At 40.2% G+C, this 21,863-nt stretch overlaps 1 protein-coding gene, 1 long non-coding RNA gene and 1 other non-coding gene across 3 annotated transcripts; all 3 read left to right on the forward strand.

The window, feature by feature from the left end:
* The first annotated feature begins 1,724 nt into the window (after positions 1-1,724).
* Positions 1,725-10,504, forward strand: LOC139665433 (sorting nexin-4-like). Its single transcript, XM_071544446.1, has 14 exons — positions 1,725-1,853; positions 2,540-2,664; positions 2,928-3,066; positions 4,197-4,346; positions 4,491-4,538; positions 4,638-4,693; positions 5,032-5,104; positions 5,622-5,683; positions 6,023-6,088; positions 6,337-6,426; positions 8,926-9,025; positions 9,627-9,772; positions 10,003-10,117; positions 10,449-10,504. Exons 1-14 carry the CDS (start codon positions 1,725-1,727, stop codon positions 10,494-10,496), a joined length of 1,347 nt encoding a protein of 448 aa, XP_071400547.1. The 3' UTR covers positions 10,497-10,504.
* A 5,316-nt stretch (positions 10,505-15,820) lies between these two features.
* On the forward strand, positions 15,821-15,893 carry trnar-ucg (transfer RNA arginine (anticodon UCG)). The gene has a single exon. It is a non-coding gene; the product is annotated as a tRNA-Arg (tRNA).
* A 4,255-nt stretch (positions 15,894-20,148) lies between these two features.
* Positions 20,149-21,310, forward strand: LOC139665400 (uncharacterized). The gene is made up of 4 exons (XR_011696873.1): positions 20,149-20,234; positions 20,569-20,724; positions 20,863-21,011; positions 21,189-21,310. It is a non-coding gene; the product is annotated as an uncharacterized lncRNA (long non-coding RNA).
* The last annotated feature ends 553 nt before the right edge of the window (positions 21,311-21,863 follow it).

Raw genomic sequence — 21,863 nt, forward strand, 5'->3', positions numbered from 1 at the left:
ACACGGTACAGGGTTCACGGTTCAATACAGTCACAATATTTTTAACAAAGTTTAAATGGAAACAAATTGTGACCGTAGAAGAATCTTTCTTTATTGCTTAGACATAAAATGTGAAAACTTGAAGTTTAACCTATTCTTAGTTTCTTTTATAATGGTGTCTTTCTTTCTTATATATTTTTCAGTGTAAAAAGCAAATAATGGAATCTCTTAAATAAAATAAATCAGCTTTTAAAAGCTGATGCTTGTCTAAATGAAACAAGTTGTAAATTATAATAAAATGTCTAAACAAGAATATCCTCTTTACAATTAAGTGCAAATGTCGGAACATGGTTGATTTAACATTCTCCAAACACCTTAGTTGGCCAGGCAGGCCACAAAACTTAAACTTAAATTAAAACAAATATGTTCAGACACTGAATTTCTAACCTAGCAGTTTTTTTTTTGTTTTTTTTAACAAAATTAGCATGTCAACATTTTCAGGCAGCAGCTGACACCTTTGACAGTTCACAATGTCTCCTGCTGTTGAAAAAACAAGCTCACTTGGGACTGAGTTACCTGGAGCTGCTAAAATATTATTTGTGTATTATTATATTATATTATATTATATTATATTATAGATAGATATTATATATATATATATATATATATATATATATATATTATATAAATATTATATTATATTATATGTTTTACTTGCGACATCAGTGGATTGTCTGCTTAATTTGTATTACAGTTTTTTCTGTTTGCTTAGGCACTATCGTTGAAACTATAGGCTATTTTTGCAAAACTCTACACACTAACCACAAAACCTTACACCAAATCTGCAAAACATTATACATCTCTTGCAAAAGCAAACAATTCTTGCAAAACTCTTCAAACTCTTTTAAAAAAGTGTGTTTTTGCGTCAATACAGTTCACACAAACCATCATTTGAATAAGCACACGAAGCACCAACTACACACTGATAGTATAAATGAAAAACACTTGTGGCTTTTGCTTTTTCTGTGTGCAGGGCATAGCAGTTTGCAACAAAGTTTGTCATACATGCAGTAAACACACATACACACAGGTATCCAAAAGTATGGATGTGTATTCCGAAAATAACAAACTATCAATACAAATAAGGGGAAAACGTTTTTTTTTTTTTCAGAATGTTCTGCAGTAACACTCCTCAAACAACAAAAGCGCAGTAGAAGAAAACAAAAACATTTGTGCTAGGAAAAAAAAGAACAGGAAAAAACAGGCTATCTGGCCATAAGTTTACAGTGTTGCTAGAAGTGTGTTATTACGTAAATTGCAAACTGAGTGTAAAGCAGTGAGTTGTGTTTACAGTTTTGCAAAAAGTGTGTTATAAAATTACAAACTGAGTGTAAAGCAGAGAACGTGCATTCAGTTTGGCACATTTGGTAAATGCATTGGCTACAAGTGTTAATGGTTTCAGAGATAGTGCCTCAAGAATCACTGTTAGTGTTTAAGCATTCAGAAAAAACTGTAACACACTTGACACGCGCTACTAGGAGGCTGACGTGATCCGTTTTTCTCAGTCGGCAGCTCGTATTTACGGTAAATCTGGAAAAAGTGGGCAGTATTTTTTTTTTTTTTTACTGTAGAGTGATTCATCTTCTCTTTCAACAATCTTTGACCTCACATCACTCAAGCCAGCCAACGAGTTGAGAGAGAGAGTGAGAGAGTCGAGCCGGAGCGGATGATGTGCGGCTATGCGCATGCGTCCTGGCTCATCAACAACATCAGGAGAGGAGAAGAGGATGGCGGAGGATGGAAAAGAAGAGTCAGTGGCGACCGGCGACTCAAACCAACCAGCCGCCGACTTGACGAACAAGAACAACAGCACGGTAACGGACCGGTTCCTATTCCCGTTTTTAAATTAATTAGCTGTTACCATAGCAATGAAGTCAACTGGCTGTCGTCCGTTAGTAAAATCCCTCACTAACCAGCCGTAGTGTGTGTGACATTTGATAGCTTACATTGGCCTTTGCACCGGACAACATCGAGAAATAACGTATAGACCAAAATGTATTTCACACGAAGGCACAATCCAGGTGATAGACGTCGCCCTTACTCGCAACACGGAGGATGTTATCGTCACTACGTGGCACAGATACTGATATTAACCATAATGTAGATTTAATGCTACCTTTAGGACACTAGGGGGCGTGCATGACCCACCCATTACACCTCTATGCAGAAGTTACACAAGTGCATACAAGGCAAACCAATATGAAAGATATTTGGGTTATATTCCAAAGCACTGTCCATTTTTTTTTTGGGGGGGGGGGGACTGCTTTCTAAATTTCACCAGCCAATAGGCTTAACTTTGATACCAGGCATCATTTTGTTAAGGCAGTAGAGCCTTAGAGTAGGTGGTGTCAGTGAGTATATCTCATTATCAACTTGATAAGAGCTAAACTATGCTGTGAATGAGTGGATGGGTGGGAACAGTAACCCCAAAGGCTTTTCTTTTCTGTCTTTGTTTTTTTTTTTAATAAAATGTTTATCAGTCATTTGTAATGTGTTTCAGATGGTGGAAGACGGCTCCACTCTCCTGCGCAGGATGGAGATCAGCGTCGCCGAGGCGGAGAAACGAAGTGGTAAAAACTCGGTGAACATGCAGGAGACGTTCACCGTGTACCTCATTGAAACACGGTGAGGCTATAACGTGACCCTTCGAATCCCGGCCTTGAAAAGTATCATTTATGTAAAGGGAAAACACTGTATTGTAGGTTGTTTAGAGGTGAGATGCTTTTGGATGTTTTTGAGCCCCTTAGTTTTGTATTCTTACCAGTACAATGTGTATTTTTCCTCTCTTCCTTATGTGTTTTATCTCTGTGTTTTATCACTTCACTCCTGTGTCTTGTCACAAATAATTGAACTAAACAAAACCCGTCCTCTTGGCTGTGTTCCCAAAGGGCGATGGATGCGATCGCTGAGGGTCGTAACCCGGCCCCGGACTCTCTGTGGAGGAGATACAGCGAATTTGAGCTTCTGCGAAACTACTTACTAGTCACCTATCCGTTCATCGTCGTGCCCCCTCTGCCTGAGAAGAGGGTGAGTTCACTTTCCAAAATTAACCCCATCCAGCCCTGCTCCACTTCATTCGGGAATTCTCAAATCTAACATGACTGGATAGGTGTAAGTAGGGTGGGAAATTACCATCATCCTCCGGCCAAATTTTGCTAAATTTCCCATTCATTTTCCCCATAGACATTTCAGAAAATCCATGCTATAAAGAGTTTTAAGCTTCAAACCAAACCAACCAGCTACCAGCGGAATCATGAGCTTATTCAGAATAAAATATATACAGTATATGAAAAACAAAAACAAGGCAACATAACATATTTAAAGAGGTAATACAGCTGTGTGAGTGATGTCATCGATTCCCTTTCCCCTCATTTTCAACGGTGATACAAAATAATATAATAATAGAATAGTGATTACTGATTTGTAGTAATTTTCGCCCCAGCACACACTTTTATCCTTTTCTCTTGTCAGCTTTGGAGCAGGTAATGTTTCTATGGTAACAGCGACTTCTCCATTTGGTGGGAACCCACCTGCTAAAGCTTGTGGGTAGTGTAGTATTTCACAAAGAACTCGGGTGTTTTTTTTAACAACAAAGTTGAAATCAGATGGACTGATGGCTTCTACAGGAACATACTGTATATAGTCGGTTCACAATCTGACAGCTCATGGTAAATCTACCTTACACTGTTTAAAGTTAGGACTATTAATCTAATTTAATAGGAATGAATAAACTAATGGGAAATTTACTTCCAGAACTCAAAGTTTCATCTCTACTTGGAGGCCCCATTGCAGTCTGCAAATCAAATTTAGCTGAGGAAACAGACAAACATTAGCAGCTGGTGAATTTTGGAAACCACCAGCCACTATCAGTCAGGTTGATAAAAATGTAAGATAAATTTTTTCTCAGATTTAATCATGGTTTGATGTTGCTGTTGGTTTCAGTGATGGTAGGTAGTGTATTGCAGGAATAGGTGAAAATAGTTGAATTCCAACAAAGTTTCAATGAAACAAACAGCCAATAAATCAAAGTATCAAAGAAAATCCCATCAGAACGATCACAACCAAAGTGAAGAAATGGCACAAAAAAATGAAAACTATTTCTCTTTCGGTGTCTCTAACTGGATCCGGGGAGTTAAAGTGTTTTTTCTTGTGTGCAGGCGGAGTTCGTGTGGCACAAGCTGTCGGCAGACAACATGGACCCGGACTTTGTGGAGCGGCGCAGGGTCGGGCTGGAGAACTTCCTGCTCCGCGTGGCGTCGCATCCCATCCTCTCCAACGACAAGATCCTCTACCACTTCCTCACTGAGGTTTGTGTCACAGAAAATAGTCAGCACCCTTTGTATTTGGTTATAGTCTGTACCTGTCGGTGTGGCGTCACGACTGTATTTCTTTAAAGAGGTTAACAAGAGATTAATGATTGATTTAATTATATTCCCTACTGTGTTTGGCAGGAACATGGCTGGAAAGAAGTGGTGTTTGAGACAGGATTTCAGGCCAAGGTACATTTAAGCAAGATCTTTCTGTTCTCATTAATTTTCAAATGACAGTGACATAAACGTTCCCCGCAAAATTTGACTGAATACCCCTTTTAATCGCAGGCAGATTCCAGGCTGAGAGCTCTGAGTGCCACCTTCAGGGTGAGGAATCCAGACAAGTAAGTCATTTTTCCCCTATAAACACTGTTAGAGAGGCTGAACTGTATTGTTGTCAGCATTTACCATTTATGTCAGAATAATTTTGGCCTGGTCATTAATGGTTACATATTAATATTTCAGCCCCTAATAGGCTGTCACACATATGAGATTGGAGTGAAAATCCTTTACCTGAATGCAGTGACTGGATTATCTAACTAAGATGTAATAAGACATTTTTTTAACTGCTTCTTAATCAACATCTATCTATCTATCTATCTATCTATCTGTCTGTCTATCTGTCTATCCATCTATCTACCTATCCATCTATCTATCTATCTGCCTTTATTTTCTCACTCAGACGCTTCATGGAGATGAAACACCACAGCGATGAACTGCAGTCTCACACCTCTCAGCTGCTCCGAGCGCGAGCAGTAAGTCTCTCACACACACACACACACACACACACGCATGCATACAAACACATACACACACACACACACACACACACACACACACACACACACACACATGCACACCTGCTTTCATACGTGTTTACTCTCTGTCTTTGAACAACATCTGTAACAAATCAAATCTACTTTTTTTTTTTTATTTACCTGTCAGTGAGGCCGTTCACACACCATAATACAATATAATCTTTATAATATCTACTTTCTAGCAATAGATTGATTGTTTAATCTCATGATTCCAGTATGTTGTTAGGATTTTTGTTGCTCTGTTTATCTTTTCAAAAGTGACAAATTTTACGCTTTTTATTTATTATTTTGAGGCCAAATTGCCTGTCATCCAACTATGTAGCTGCTGTATACACAAACACACCGGGGTTGATTTGAAGACATGCTTGAACCGACCCTTGAAATGCACCCTGGTGTTCTACCTGTGTAAACTTAGGATTTTAAATTGTTGTTCTTTTTGTGTGACTTTGCCTAGAGGGTTGCAGACAGACTCTATGGTGTTTACAAGGTCCATGGGAACTATGGAAGAGTCTTCAGGTATGACACCAAACATACAATGCGCATGACAAAAAAAGAACCTAGTGGTTAGCAACCAAGAGAATATTTTTCCATTTGTTTCTATGTCGTATGATTGATAAAATATTCCTGAAAATATGATATTAGGTTCTTTGTTATTGTATACAGTAGCTGTGACTCCAGTGGGTTAAGAGAATTCAAATAGGAAAGCGTCTTAAGAACGGTTACCTTCTGCAACCTGTCCAATACATGCAATCCTCATGATGAAGAAATGTTATTACAACAAATGCACATGCATACGACTAATTTACAAGTGTGTGTGTGTGTATGTGTGTGTGCATCCATCCATGTTCTTTGCAGTGAATGGAGTGCCATAGAGAGAGAGATGGGAGATGGACTGCAGAGTGCCGGCCATCATATGGATGCGTGAGTATTTTGCTTGCTGACTTCCTTCCAAATCCATTGTATCTCTTTTTTATTTTCAGTTTTGGCCATTATCCATTTGGCCATGAACAATGTTTGAGCCAAGCAGTCTGATTGCTCAAAGATGTATTTCAGCCATGCTTATAATTCCCCTAATGCACAAGTTGCAGTGCTTTATTGGTTGCTATGTCAAATGTCAGGGTAACCAAGGAGCTAGTTAGTGATCTTTCTTGTTCCTCACATACATGTAGGTACGCTGCTTCGATAGATGATATCTTGGAAGAAGAGGAACATTACGCAGACCAGCTGAAAGAATATCTTTTCTATGCTGAGGCCCTTAGGTAAGCTATTTGACCAGCAGCTTGTAAGTATTTAATGGAAATGAGTGCATAAGTGTATTTTGAGGATTATATGATACACCGGGATGCTGGTTCAAATCTTCAGTCTTTTCATGTTCAGAAATGTTAACAATTATAAACTGATGAATGCTCAAAGATGCACTGAGATGAATCTTCCTTGGCTATAGCTCAGTGAGATAGATAGGGGCTTGTCTAAGGAAAGGTTGCAGGTTTGAGTCCCAGCCGTCTCACTCTTCAAGTGTTTCTATGTTATTGTTGTCAGTTGTGTGAACACTTGTAGAAATAGCACCATGACCGGAAGCTCATCCAAACTCAGAAAAAGCTCAGCAGGATGAGCAGAGGGTTTAATTGTCTCTACCTGACAGTCTAAGTGTTGGTTCAATCCCTCATGTGGGAGAAATTGTCTTGCTGAAACCAGTCTGCAAAGTCTTTAACATGACCCTGGCTGGTTACAACATGAACAACACTGACACAGATACTATTTGTAATTGACAGTACGTATGTGGAGAGACAAATGCTAAATGTAAGACATTATATGTAAATCAATCAACCAACAATACGCAGACAAACATACTATATAAATGAGCCTCAACATTGGCTCTGCTTACAGAGTAAAGTTTGAGAATTTTTATTTTAGCCCTATAGGCAGGCGGCAGGCTATATATGATTATATACTATGTTTAGTGATACGATGCAATTGCAAGACACTTCCAACATTTGGTAAAATTTCAGCTAGGGCGGGGCTTCCTTCTTCATAAGCACCTCTTTACAGCTCTCTGGCAGGTCGGGGATTACTATTCCTCTATGTAGCAGCCAATAATGTAATAACTACCGTTAATGTAATAACTGCCAATAACGTAATCATTTTTCCGTTCTGAATGTAATAAAAGTCGATAATGTAATAACTGGGCAATAATGCAATACATTTTCTGAACCAATAATGTAATAACTTTTTGCACATAACGTAATAAGTTATTACATTATTGGCTGGTTATTACATTATTAGCTGGGTTGAAAAAAAAAATCATGAAAATGTAATAACTGGAGCCGATAATGTAATAATATACTTATATCACTTTATTTAAGTTTTATTTATTGGCTATAAAGTGTCACACTTACCCTAACCCAAACAGCAGAATTCTGATTGTGATGTCATCAGTGCAGCTGAGACAGGCTCTGATTGGTAGAGCCATCTCTAGTGGCTGGGATGGCTGATCCTCCAAAAAAATTCCAAAGCACACTTCTTTGCTGAAAAAGTTAAAAAGCCTTTATTGTATGGGCTACGCCAACGCATTTCAACTATACAGTCTTCATCAGGGCATATAGAGCCAAGTAGAAGGGCTTGCTTATATAGAGCTACCTAGTGATAACAAAATTGGCACCAGGTGAGCCACAGCTCAATCAGCAGCAGAAAAGTGGGTGGATATTCACTGACACTCATCTGTTAAAAAGTATAAAGCAAATAGAGTTGTAGTTCACAAAAAACATCTCACAACCGTTATTCAAAATATCTGAAAAATCCTTAGGAAAAATTCCATCTAAACTGGAGAAAATTCTTTATAATACACTCTAAACTTTCAAAATTTGAATAGGCGCCTAACCAAAACACAATGTTTATTACAGATTTATTACTAGAAAAACTTGACACACAGTGCTGTGCTGCATCTCAAATTAATCTTCAACCCTGGTCCTTCAGAGCTTGTGTCGAAGACTTAGTTCTCACCAACCGATGAATGTACCACAAACAAATAAATAGTCATAATTCCTAGTGTGTGTGTGTGTGGTGTGTGTGTGTGTGTGTGTATGTGTGTATGTGTGTGTGTGTGTGTGGTCAGGTTTTTGAGCAGCTATTTGAAAGAGGCAACAGTAAGGATAAGTGTCATGGAAGTGTGACACTTTATAGCCAATAAATAAAACTTAAATAAAGTGATATAAGTATATTATTACATTATCGGCTCCAGTTATTAAATTTTCATGATTTTTTTTAGTTAACCCAGCTAATAATGTGATAACCAGCCAATAATGTAATAACTTATTACATTATGCACAAAAAGTTATTACGTTATTGGTTCAGAAAATGTATTACATTATTGGCCAGTTATTACATTATCGACTTTTATTACATTAAGAACGGAAAAAATATTACGTTATTGGCAGTTATTACATTAATGGGTCCACTGGCCACAGTGGCTAGTAGTCACAAAACCCATTGGCCACTTTCATTGTTTTACCAGCCAACTACTGTATATATTTTGAAACAACTGGAGCCTGCAAATTATGGTCACTTAACCTGCAAAAATTGCTGTTCAAGTGGACAAATTTATCAACAAATCCATCAATATTACTTGTATTCTGTCAACAAGAATGTGGACTGGTGAAGTTAAGAATGACAAAGGCTTGGTTTTCCATTCCTAGTAGTTTCCCAGCTTCCTCTGGAGAGTATCTGCATGTTGTGTTGTACACTCTGCTGTGCCTCGGCAGGGCCGTGTGCAGGAAACATGAGCTGACCCAGTTTGAGCTGGAGATGGCCTCCCAGGACCTCATCTCCAAGAAGCAGCAACGCGAGGAGCTGGCTACAGGGGTACAGTGTGATATGCATGGTGCATCATCTCATACACCGTACTTGACGTATTCCTTTACTGCACTTTTAAGAAAAGATGGTGGGGTGTTGTGTTTTCTCAGGGACTCAGGCTAGATATATAACTTTTATTTCACCCCTAAGGTCTTTGAGGAAGACTATAGACCTGGTAAACATTCACCATCAGAAATAGCCTACAAGAGTTTAACTTTGTCATTTGACCTGAGTCAGAGAAAGGGGAAAAATAATCAATTTTAACATCTGAAACAGTGACAGCTGGCCTGAAATTAGTAAAGATTGTCCCTTGAGAAAATGCCTTGGGCCTTATGTCCATTGAATGGCTCTTTGTTGAGCAGATGCCTGTGGGAAGCTCCTGTTTGAAGCCTGAGACTCTTTTGTTAAAAGTGAAAATATTTTAAACGTTGAGCACGTGGCACTCTGAGCGCTAAAAGCACTCTAAGCTGTCATCGCTGTCAGGAATGTGTTAGGATGCATCCTGTCCTTTGAAAATAACAAGTGAAAGAAACCAGTGCTCTGGAAAGGAGTTCTTGTGGTGGAGCCGCAGCCTAAATCCTTCTCCTTCTCGTCTGGTGTCGGCCCTCAGATTGTGCGGACGTTCTCCTTCAAAGGGATGACCAACAAGCTTTTTGGCCAGGAGGCTCCTGAGCAGAGGGAGGCCCGACTGAAGCTGCTGGAGGAGATGATAGCAGAGGGGGAGGAGACCGTCAAGGAGAAAACAGCCGAGTGCGAGTGAGTCCTAAACTCTGACAGATACTCTGAGCGCTTCACTTAGAAACAAACAACACAGATACACTTGTGCTTTGTAGAGAACACTGATGTTTTTGACTTAAAGTGGTATTCCGCAAGATTTTGTATGCTATCTGCCCGTGCTCATGCAAAGAAAATAGCAACTGTTGGCCTATACTTTACTATACGTTTTTCAGCCTGTCTGCTGTGTTTGTGGGTGTGTGTTGTTGCAGAGAGCATGTTGAAGGGGCGTGGGTGGACATGCAGCGCTTTAAGGAGCAGAAAGACAAAGATCTGCGGGAGGCCCTCATCAACTATGCCGTCATGCAAATCAGCATGTGCAAGAAGGTAAGTCACCAATCAGAGGGTTAAGCTGATTTAAAAAAAACTCAAAAATAGCTCTGTCAATTATATCCAAGTTCAATAAGTGGTGTTTTTTAACCCACTCCCACGCCAAAACACTATAGATTGTGAAGTTTGTAATTTCATATTTTAAAAACCTAAAGGATCCAGTCTGTTAAAGCTTACCTAGGATCCACTCTAAAGTACTATATAATGCTTTCATTTTGTGCTGTCAATTGTTTCGTAAGAGAAAGTGTCACCGTTTTCAAATGATGAATATCTCATTTTGGAATCAAGCTCTATTATTATAGTATTTTTTCTCTCTCTCTTCCTGCAGGGAATACAAATGTGGAGCAATGCCAAAGAATGTTTCCTCAAGATGTAAAGTTTGAGCCATTTTCAGGGGAGTTTCTTCTCTCTCTCTCTTCTCCCTCAGAGAAAGAACTGCCACTACTTGTGGTTTGCAGTAGTGAACAGTGCAACGTTGATCTTTTTTTTTTTTTATGAATTGTACCACCCTATGTGGAAATGACAAAGTTATTGTCAAATAGGATGTGAATAATTGTGCAGTTGCATTTGTAAAAGCTACCAAGCCAAAAAGCCCCAGTAGTCACGGTGGTACAAAACGTCTTTAAGGATTACACTTTAGGGGTCAAGCTGCACCACCCAGATGGGAAAATACAGTGACAGCAGCACAACGTGGTCCTGGGAGTGAGGAAGAGAACTGACTAGATTTACATGCAGCCTGGAGTTAGTGCCAATAACAGCCGGGTCCTCTCAGGCTGCATTTCATTTGCCCAAATTATGATGTTTAATCACTTAACCTACTTACTTAAAATTGAACTTCATGTTAAGCATTTAGCTGAAACTTAAAGACACTTGAACAGAGGACACACTGCCTGGTGTTGGGATCAAACCTGTGATTTTTTTTTAGTTATGGGATGGTCTTGCAGAACTTTTACTCTTTAGGCTGCATGTGAATGTAGTCATTTCTGACATCATGAGGGACAAATGGCAGCTGAGAGAAGCAGCACAAGACAGAACTGAACTACCAATACCTGGCAATAAGGAAGTTGCTAATTGACAGATATATTTTATATGGTGTACTTAAAGTCCCACTGAAACGGAAGTTAGAGCGTCTTTAGCTTCTGTACTGTGACGTATTTCCCAGTGAAACCGAATATTTGAGCGGTGTACAGTTACAAGAGGGATTTAAATCAAATCCTTCGCATTTGATTGGACCACTAAACAATGGGTGGGGCTTAGAGTTTAGCGCGATACAGAGCTACAGAGAGAAACGGAGCTACAGAGGACTGTTGGCTCCACACACACCTCCCTTACCTGTTGTTAGATCAGGAGGAGGACGAGGGAGAGATGAATGAATTAGACCTCAGCGACATTGTTTTGGAAATGAAAACAAAGTTTTTGCCCACTGATATCCAAACACACATCTCTTCCTATCTCTCTCCATATTGCTCTGTCAGCTACGACCCAGAAACGGTGAAGTGCGGTTTTATATGACCGGTGTGGCTAGCTAGAGGTTGAAGAATGATTGATGGGTGGATGTCATGATATTATTGGTTGAAATTGGTTGGTTCATGCTTACATAAGCACACGGCATATTTTGTTTTACAGGAAGAAAACATGATTGGATTTTGATATAAGAATACAAAGAAATAGATTTTTTGTATTTTTTTTTGGCATATGTTGTTAAATAAGTGCACAATATGACCGGGGATGTGATCTAAAAGGGTTAAAAATGCATTTTTCATTTCATCTCGACTGTAATAATTTCATGATGAGAGTGAAGGTTCATTACGTTCATTGCATTGATGTACAGTAATGCTCATTAATTCATTTTGCACACAATGCACATAATTATAATCTATGAGTCTAGGATGAATTAATGGCAAAATTAATAAATTGTTGATATAAAGATTGCTTAAATTTTAATCTGCATTGATAAGACTGAAAATATTTGTCCATTTGTGTTGTCTACTTGTAATTATTTTAATAACAATTAATTCCTGTTTTGAAGGCTTTCCAGCAATAAGCTTTTTGAGTTTATTTATATAGACTTTTTTTGTCCATGTCCTTTCATAACTCATATTTTGATGCTCAGTTTAGATACAGCTCATATTTGTTCTGTTTATGATTTTAATAAAAATGTGTCACACCACTAACTGTATTTCCAGTGTTCGCTCTGAGTACACACACACACACACACACACACACCATTAATTAAGAGCTTGCTGCCTTTTTTTTTTTTTTTACATCACAATCAAATTCTGCAACTGGAAAGATTTAAAGACAGGAAAAAAATTGTAAACTATATACATTCTTGTGAAAAAATGACAACCCTAAAACTAATTGTAAAAATTTGTGCAAAAAATGGTTTTTGGATCTAATCAAAGGAATGAAAGTTTGTTTTTTCAGACACTAAAAAGCACCATGTAATAATTAAATGCAATTTATTTAAACTGCACAAAGTACAACACACACAAACACTGTGGTGTCTCTCTGTGCCACTGCCACCTAACCGCCAGCAGAGGGAGACAGAGAGCAGCGCAGAGCCGGCGTCAGTTGGGATGGAAGTTGATAATGATGCGTCCGCTGCCAGCTGACTGTAACCTGGAGGAAACACAGCTGACGCCAATCAGCCATCAGACTTTCTCTGGATATTCTCTGGATGGTGTTTTGTTTTCCTTGCCCTCTTTTCAGCAGGGAGGACGACCTCTTCATCCATTTTGCAGCCTTCTCTGAGCTGCTTGTTTTGGTCGTGCTGCGTCACCCTGGCCCTTTCCTTGGATGAAGAGGCGCTCTCTTCCTCCTCTCTCCCTCTCTTCCTGGAAGTCCTCTCACTTGCAGATGGAGCAACGTGAGAGATCTTCTCAGGGTCTGGCTCAGTGTTTGGCTCAGTCTGTCCCATCACTGCCTTCTGGCTCAGCATGCGGTAGAAGGAGCTGCACTCTCCGTTCGCCTCCCAGCTGGCCATTAGGAGTTTCTGGAGGTCGCAGATGGTGAGGAAGCGATCATCAGGCCGCACGGGTAGCAGTCCTCACAGAGTTTCTTGCTGATGGCCAGCACACTCCTGATGCAGATGTGCTCCTTGCCAGGCTGCTGGAGTTTCATCTAGAGACTCAGTGCTGACAGCTGATGAGGGCCCAGCTGGAGAAACACAGCAGAGGGTTAGAATAACTCCTTATTATATTCAGCTTAGGGTTACTTGACATCTGACAACATACAACATTACAACATTATCTGATGATATAGTTAGGTATCTCAGTCTATAACACAGTGCTCTCTAGCATCCAACCATGGAAGCTCCAATTGCACCACATCTGTCCTTTAAAAACACGTCAGTTCAAGGCCTGGAGCCAGAGGGTCCAACCAGAGAGCCAAAACAAAAAAGTGGACCTAACTTTGATCAGCTGTTGTAAATATCTTTTGATAATGATATCATCACATAAATATACAAATAACGAGAAACTTACATTACTAAATAGATCTCAAGATCTTTTACATGATTTCATTTAATTTTCACCCAAAATACCAGTTTGGTTCCGAGCCCTCAAACTGTACTTAGCTAGTAGCCTAACTGTTTCTTTTCAACAGAAGAGTGCACAGTAGGAGAGACACAGGAGAAGTGGGGAAACATCCAGAAACCAGAGGTGGGTGTCTTAGCAAGTTAATGTTTCTTAAAGCAAGAGGAACTTAGGCCAAGGCTGTGACCAGTACACCAGTTCCCTACCTTGAATAAAAGGCAGCAAATAGTTATCCTCGTCTTTGGGAACAGTAGCGCTTCCTCTTCCCGATCCAGAGGAAGGGCCAGAGGTTTCCACAGGACCAGTCCACAGTCTGGATGGCTCAGATGCACCAGCATAGTTAGGCTGTGAATATTTTGGCTCATCACTAACATCAAGCTCGATGTGGGGCTCCTGCTCTCCCCCCAAACCAAAGGATACTGCCTCCCACAGGCGCTGCTTGATCTTGTGACCCAGCTGCAGGCTGTATGGGCGAGGCCGGCCAGAGGAGTACTACAGCAGGGGATCGACGGCCGAGTGGTAAAGCTGCTGGTACTGCGCCGTGGATCAGCAGGGGCTCTTCTCTGGTCTGTGAGCCACCATTCAGGCACATCGCCCGGTCTGGGGAGAAGGACAGGCTGCCAGTCTGGCAGGACGGCAGCGTTACAGAAGAACCTATCCTCCAGGGTCTCCTTGAGAGCCTGCAGGTTCTCCTCCTGCTTGTCCTCCTCCTGCTTGTCCTCCCTCCTCCTTTCACCTTAATAGATGGAGGGAGAGAAGGAAGGGACAGGTCAGCAGTGGCACAGTGAGTAGTAAGTAAGTGCTGTGATACGCTGGTTCTCAACCTTCTGACTGGCAACCCCTTAAAACAAAGTGATGCCTATACACAGAAAAATACAGGTGCAAACTGGAATGGAGTGATGCCATAGAAGAACCATTTGTGGTTCCACAAAGAACCTTTCAAGAACCTTTTAAAAAATCCCAAATAATAATTTGGTTGAAAAAAATAATTTGGTTAAAAAAAAGTTCTTAATTCTTAGTTATTGGATGGAGGGTGATGGCATTAATGTGGAAAATGACCAAATCCCTCCATAGTATATTGTGCAATTGCAAATGAATCTTTACAAGGGCAGATAAACAAAAATACAATGTAGATGCAAGGAGTGCAGAAATGGTTCTTTAAAGAACCTTGGTCTGAAAGGTTCTTTGTGGAACCAGAAATGGTTCTCCTATGGCAGCACTCCGGAGAACCCTTTTCGGTTCCAGTTCGCACCTTTATTTTCTGTGTGTACAGAGTTTTGCTGGGAAGCTCCGGGACTGTCATATGGATGAATTTTCATTTTTGGGTGAACTATTCCTTTAACTGTTTGATTTCACATAAAGGACCAAATAAAAATTGAATCCATAAAGTATCTGAATCGAAACATAGGAAACAAAGGCTTTCAATCAGTTTCTTGTGGTTTTCAAAGCAAGAGAAAACACTTAAAACACTTGGAGGCAAACTATTTGTATATGTAAATTTCAAGATTTGTGTTCAAACATAAAACACTGAGACTGAAGGTTTGACTCCCTTGGTGGTTGGCTTTCCAATTTGGCAGTTCCACACTTTTCCATGTAAGCAGCAGCCAAGTGCTTAAATCAGAGGTGTATTTAAAATTTTACCTCTGAAAAACAGCATATTACATCATATTTACACATTATATGCACATTTAAGCATCAGTCTCATCAAAGGGAGTTTGGAAGCACGAGCACATAGTCCATGGCAATCCCACAGTTTTTGGATTTGGGATTTGAACACATCAGAAACTGCTCCACTGGAGAATGTGTGCTGCCTCTCGCATACAAAGTGAGCGTTGTGCCATTTGAGTGAAATCCCCTGATGAGCAGTGCAGTCGCAATTCAGACAACAGTAGCTGCAGCAAGAGGAGACCTTCATCTGTGCTTGGTCACACACTCTCAGTTTCAATCTGGATTTTTATTATGCTTGGAAATTGAGACAAGACAGGCTGGCTGGTTGGCTCAGATGCTCAAATCATGGTGCTCATAATGCCAAGGTTGTGGGTTCGACCCCCGTTCTGGCCAGCTGAAACTGGATCTGTGCCTGTATTTATTAAGGAAAACATTCTTAACAAAAACCTTTTTCTAGTGGCAAAAAAATACAAAGTTAATGTTCCTCCACCAGTGAAACCACGTGGCCTAATGGATAAGGCGTCTGACTTCGGATCAGAAGACTGAGGGTTCGAGTCCCTTCGTGGTTGGCTTTCTAATTTAGCAGTTCCAGATGTTTCCATAAAAGCAGCAAGTATTACAACCATGATTGGGGTTTACTGGAAACTGAAATTCATCATGAAACTAGGATACTGTCGTCGGCCGACAGCAAGGGTATATCCCCGAAATTCCCCAATCCTCGAAGGCCCCATTAAATCAAATGTAATAAAAAGCCATTCAATAATCACTCAGTAATAATCAATAATGAGACTCCAGGGTTAATCTTCCCAATTATATTGTTATGTCCCAACTATTTTTATTTCGCCAAATAATAACATTTTTCTTTCTGGGCTAATTTTCATAATAATAAAGCTTGCATGCCGTAACTATTTTTATATCACAAATTAATAAAGTTAACCAGTTGATTATATTATTATTACTCCTAAACACTCCAAAATGGATATAATCCTCTAGGGATTGTCTCCCCAATAATAAAGGGTATGTACCTTAACTCGTTTTTTAACACTGAATAATAAATTAACTATTTTATTAATAATTATCATCAAAAGTTCAAACTTCATACAAATCTTCCCAATGGCCTGAACAATTCTCTTGACACATTTCAGTTAAGCAATATTACACGAGAGACACTTCAGTGATTCGGTCAGGACCGAGGCGCTTCGTGCCAATAATGAATGGTAAAGCACACCCTCTCGTGTAATATTGCGATTATACAACAGTTACCAACAAAATAAAAGATATAATCAAAATGTATTCATATTCTGGGGCAATTCGCTCTCAAAATAAAAAACGTTTTGCTAGTGTTATCTCCGTTTCCCTGGGAATACATGGGGTCTGACTAATAACTGGAAAACAATCAGTCACGTCAGTAGACTCCTATGTAATGGAACCTAGTTTACTACTCCAGCAAGTAGGCGGAGCCTTAGTAACGACCTAGCAACAGAAACGATTTCTAGTCCCTGTTGAGTCAGCCAGCCAACTTGAGCTAATGCTTTCTAGAGATCGCAGGATTTCCCAAACTGAATAAATACCATACATTTAAACACAAAACTGCCTTGCTAGCTCAGTCTTGTTGTAACTAAGATATCTGCTGAAAAAAATAATTTTTCCATGGACATTTAGCTACTATGTCCGCGAACTTCACATGTATTTTTAAGCTAGTAGCGCCGGGTCACCGACTCACCGGCACAGCTGATGGAGGATGCAGAGCGTCTGGTAACGTCAAAGCTGAACAGAGTTAGCGTTATATTTAAATATATTGTATGATAATATGGCGGAGTAATATTTAGTGATGAGCACGGCTAGGTGTGCTGTCATGCTGATTTGATCACGTTCTAAATGTCTAGTTGACCAATCAGATTGCTTGGTCGGAACTACCTGTTGTATAATTAATTAATCAGTGACGCTTACGGACCGCATCACTGTCGTGCCAATAATGACGGTAAAGCACACCCTCTCGTGTAATATTGCTTAGGTCAAAGTGTGTGGGAAGCAAACAAGAGCATAAAGGGGAAAGCCAAAAAGACATTTTCCTTTCATGTTCAGAAATGTCAACAAAGAAAAGAATTGTCTTTGAGTGACACTCAAACCTGTCACTCAAAGACATTTAGGGGTGCAAAAATTATTTTTGCACACCTATTTTTTTCCTCAGTATATACCTTTTTGGACAAAAAACAAAAAGGTATATACTGAGAAAGAAATATGATCCCACACAAAGAAAGAATAAGAGTCCTATTGCAAAATCTTAACGAGATAAACATACATTAGAGTTGGTCTAAAGGAAAAAGTATTATGAAATTTTACAAAGAAGCAAAAATACATTAGAGCAAGCATGGGATATAATATTGTAAGTCATTTAATATTTGTATGTTTATTGAACCTTTTGCATGTGGTAGTAGTCTAATCTCTTTAGCACTGTACTGTGACGGCTACTGGTAATCTAACCCTCATGCCTTTTCTTTAATATAAATTATTGTTAGCTCATGACCTCAGGTGCACCTGTTGGGCCATGTGACCTAGATTGAAGATGGCCTACAGGTGTGTCCTTTGGCACAACCTCTCCTCATTGGTCTGCTCCTCCTGTTCTATTTATTCTGTGATGTTTTGTGGTTGTTTCCTGTTTGCCTGATGAAGGTCTTACTGACTGAAACGTGATAGGCCGGATCACTGCATCTGTGAGCAACAACCACATTCTTGGTCAGCTTATAATTGTTCCAGATGACACTTTTGGACCCGTTGGACCTGTTGACTTATCATTTTGATTCATTGCTCGCCAAGAGCATTGCATGCACTGAAATGTGCGGGGGAGCATGCTAGATGAGTGTCAGTACAAATCACGTGATACAGTACAATTGTGCCTCTGCCTATTCACTCCAGTGCTATTTTCATGGTTTTAGTAGAAAATCATGCGTCATGCGGAATCATGCGTCTGGCTGTTTCACATTGATATAAACCCACTGAGCAAAAGATGTGATTTCAGCGTCGCATCTATGCTTTAGCTCTCATATAGCCCAGGATCATTACGGCTATGTATAGACCTATTTTAGACCAAGCAGTAAACACATTATTACAATGAATAAACATCTGTAAATACCAAAAATATGCACCAGAGAAGTCCTGTAGACTAGCCTACAAGCTAATTATCTGAGCACAAGAAGTAATTTCCACATTGCGTCTATGCGTAGCTCTCATATAGCCTAGGATAATTTTGTCTATGTATAGACATCTAATAAACTTTCACTTTTCAACCCCATTTAAACTTAATTTAGCCTAGATGGCTATGGGCCATTTAGATGTGTTTTAAACGTCTAATCAACATAAAATTGCTCAGTGGGAACCCTTCGACCAGTAGACACGTTAACATGCAAATTTAATGCGTTTAAGGCAATAATCAAGAGGCTAGTTGCATGTGCACAATAAAAACAAATGCAATGCTTCAGGCGGTACTTTTGGGAAACCCGTTGGACAGGAGGAGACGATTCATGCAGTTGTTGCGCCACCGGCAATTCAGTGTTTTTGGATGAGGATACGGAGTGAGGATTGGTGGAACGGGTGGTCCTGAGGGAGCGCAGTGATAGACACAGTAGACTTATAGCCATCCACTTTGCCATGCACAAAATCACAGATGTCTGTGTACCTGTTTTGCAAGAGCCTGGAACTACTTGTGCAAGATTTTATCAAGGTACCCACATAATTATAAAGTACGTAAGATGGAATGCAGTCCAGTCGCCTTCAGATGGCTATAGGGATTTCATCAACCGATGGGAGGGCCCTTAAGTAACAGATATTGGTAAGAATCACCCCTTAATCTAGCCCTGATACAGGACCCTTTGGTCAGAATGGTTATTCTCTCTCCCAAAGGCTCCTGTGCTGCTCCATTAAGAATTCTCCCTACAAAAGTCAGAGAGGTCTTTGATTATCCAATAATCAAAGACCACTTGTGTCCAGAGGGTTGCTGGTTTGAATCCTGGACTGGCTGGGAAAATCTGGGCGAGGAATGAGACAACCTCTCTCCTCTCTCAACATGGTCCCTCCCTCATTTGATCCGGTGCAGCTACAGTATAAAAATAATACAGGGCGTTTTCTGAAGAAGAGCCTGTGTGCCAACTCAAACACACCTGCATACATAGTCTGCAGGTTGAAGAAGTAATAGTCAATAGTCAAGTCATTTTGTTATGATCCACAATGGCTCTCAATATACCAGGTATGATGATGATGGTGGTCTTCTACTTGCTGGTCCTGGGAATTGGCATCTGGGCATCTGTAAAATCAAAGCGGATGGAGAGAGACACCCAGGGGGGCCGGATAGAAGTTGCCTTTTTAGCCAACCGGAGGGTCAACTTGGTCACAGGAGTCTTCACAATGACGGGTGAGACTCTATTTATCTCTTCTGGTCACATTTGTATTGCATTGAATGAATGTATTGCATTTCCCCAATTTCCTCCAGGGGATCAATAAAGTGCAATACTATCTTGTCTATTATTGCACCTACTGCCTAATCTCATCTGCTCTATTGTGCTGTGCAATGGTGTTGATGAAACACTTAGTATAGTATCATTCTGGTAAACCGGTTTTGGTGAAGTGGTCCATCAAATAAAAAGTTACATTTTCTGGAAAATCAGAGGGAGGCATCACAACAGTTTTCACAACTATTCAGCACAGCACATTGTAGGTTTGAGTCTTTATAAATTCATAAATTGACCTCATGCCCTCCTTGGGTGATTATGCATGGATTTTTTTTTCTTTTCCTGCTTCAGCCACTTGGGTTGGAGGTGCCTTTATCATCGGTGTTGCACAGTCGGTGTACAGCCCCACTGAGGGACTACTGTGGGCTCTTGCTCCCCTGCAAATGTCCTTTTCATTAATTATCGGTAAGATCCTCTTGAATAATGTCAGTCTGAGTGAAAAATTGCCACTTGCTCCGTTGCCTCCTGAACTTTATCAGTCATTATTTCTTAACTGTTACTTTACTGTAACATTATGCATTAGGTGGGTTTCAAGTTTAGATGGGACACGACAGATGAGACAGTTGAGTCCTAAATTTATATTCTCTTATATTGAAGTGTACCAGTACGCTTATGTAAATTAATTTGCTAATAAATTCAGATGAAAAACGTTGCTTGTGTTTATCTCTGTTGATAAAAGAGAGCTGTTCTTTAATATGTCAGTGAGAAAAGGTTTGCTCTCTCTTTCCATCCTTTAAAGGTGGACTGTTCTTCGCCAAGCCAATGAGAGACAAAAATTACATCACTATGATGGATCCATTTCAGAGAAAGTATGGAAAAGTACTGACTGGGTTTCTTGCCATTGTTCCAGTAATAAGTGAAGTTATCTGGATTCCTGCCACACTGATTTCCTTGGGTAAAAGCATGAACACACAAAAATGCATAGTCTCTGTCTTTGTTATTCTCATTTTCCTCACACATTTAAGTGTGTTTGTGTGTGTGTGTGTGTGTGTGTGTGTGTTTGTGTGTGTGTGGGCATGCATGCTTGCTACAGGGGCGACCATGAGTGTCATTTTGGATTTGCCCTTCAGTGTATGCATCTGGATCTCTGCTGCGGTGGCTATCATCTACACTGTTCTTGGAGGTCTCTATTCAGTCGCCTACACTGATGTCATCCAGCTTTCTCTGGTGTTTTGTGGCTTGGTGGGTATTACAGAATGAAACACAAAGACGGTCAGCTTTACCAGTGAACCGTGTCTCTTGGAAATGTACCAACATGAGCACGTTTCACGCACATTACTTTCATAATGTATTTTGGATGCAAGGATGATTTATTCCAGCATTCTTTATCTGAATTTCGTTGTCCTCCTCTGTCCATAGTGGCTGTGTGCTCCCTTTGTTCTGGCGAGTGACATCTACACTGATATCACCAAAACGGCATTCAACCAAACATATCAGGCCCCCTGGGTTGGCCAGCTTGAGCCTGATAAAGCCTGGAGGTGGATTGATAAATTCCTAGTGATGGTAAGGTGAAGTAAATTGGTTTAAAATGTGGCATGTTTGAGCCTGCTGGACCATCATCATTATCATCAACTTTCGGATGTCCTACATTAAGCTTAACGCATGCGGGGCGACTTTTGTGGAGGCCTGGTCTCTCTCATCTGATATTTGCTGTGTGAGACTGTAGTCTTCGGAGAGGCTAGCAGACACAGCAGTGGATCATTACCAGCAACCAACAAAGTCATAGGAATATTTCCAGGGTGCTATTGTGCCGACCCTTGCACTTGTACCATTGGTTACTTGTAAGTGAAGCTCATTCTTCTGTTGCACTGTTGCGCTTTACTCCTTGCACTTGACTGTAAAATTGTGAACTGTAGATACCATTTTGCTGGGCCCCTGGGACCGGCCTAGAAGAGTGAAAGTAGCTAACTGACTGACTGACTGACTACCCATTGTTGAAAGTCGTGCGAGAAGTGGCGTCAACACCTACATAGTTATGGTGGTATACATGATATTGCGTTGTTTGCACTGTTAAGGCCCATTCACACCTAGAGC

Source organism: Centroberyx affinis, unplaced genomic scaffold (genome assembly GCF_046629955.1).
Source record: "Centroberyx affinis isolate AG114_WGS23_722 - 3 ecotype Tasmania unplaced genomic scaffold, CSIRO-AGI_Caff_v1 ptg000247l_1, whole genome shotgun sequence".
NCBI classification, from domain to species: Eukaryota; Metazoa; Chordata; class Actinopteri; order Beryciformes; family Berycidae; genus Centroberyx; species Centroberyx affinis.

What these genes read in the sequence shown, in the direction of transcription:
- LOC139665433 (XM_071544446.1), top strand. Translation starts at nt 1,725, where the DNA reads ATGCGTCCTGGCTCATCAACAACATCAGGAGAGGAGAAGAGGATGGCG. An exon ending in CCCCTCTGCCTGAGAAGAGG is followed by an intron (nt 3,067 to 4,196) that starts GTGAGTTCACTT and finishes TCTTGTGTGCAG; the next exon opens with GCGGAGTTCGTGTGGCACAA. An exon ending in TCTACCACTTCCTCACTGAG is followed by an intron (nt 4,347 to 4,490) that starts GTTTGTGTCACA and finishes TGTGTTTGGCAG; the next exon opens with GAACATGGCTGGAAAGAAGT.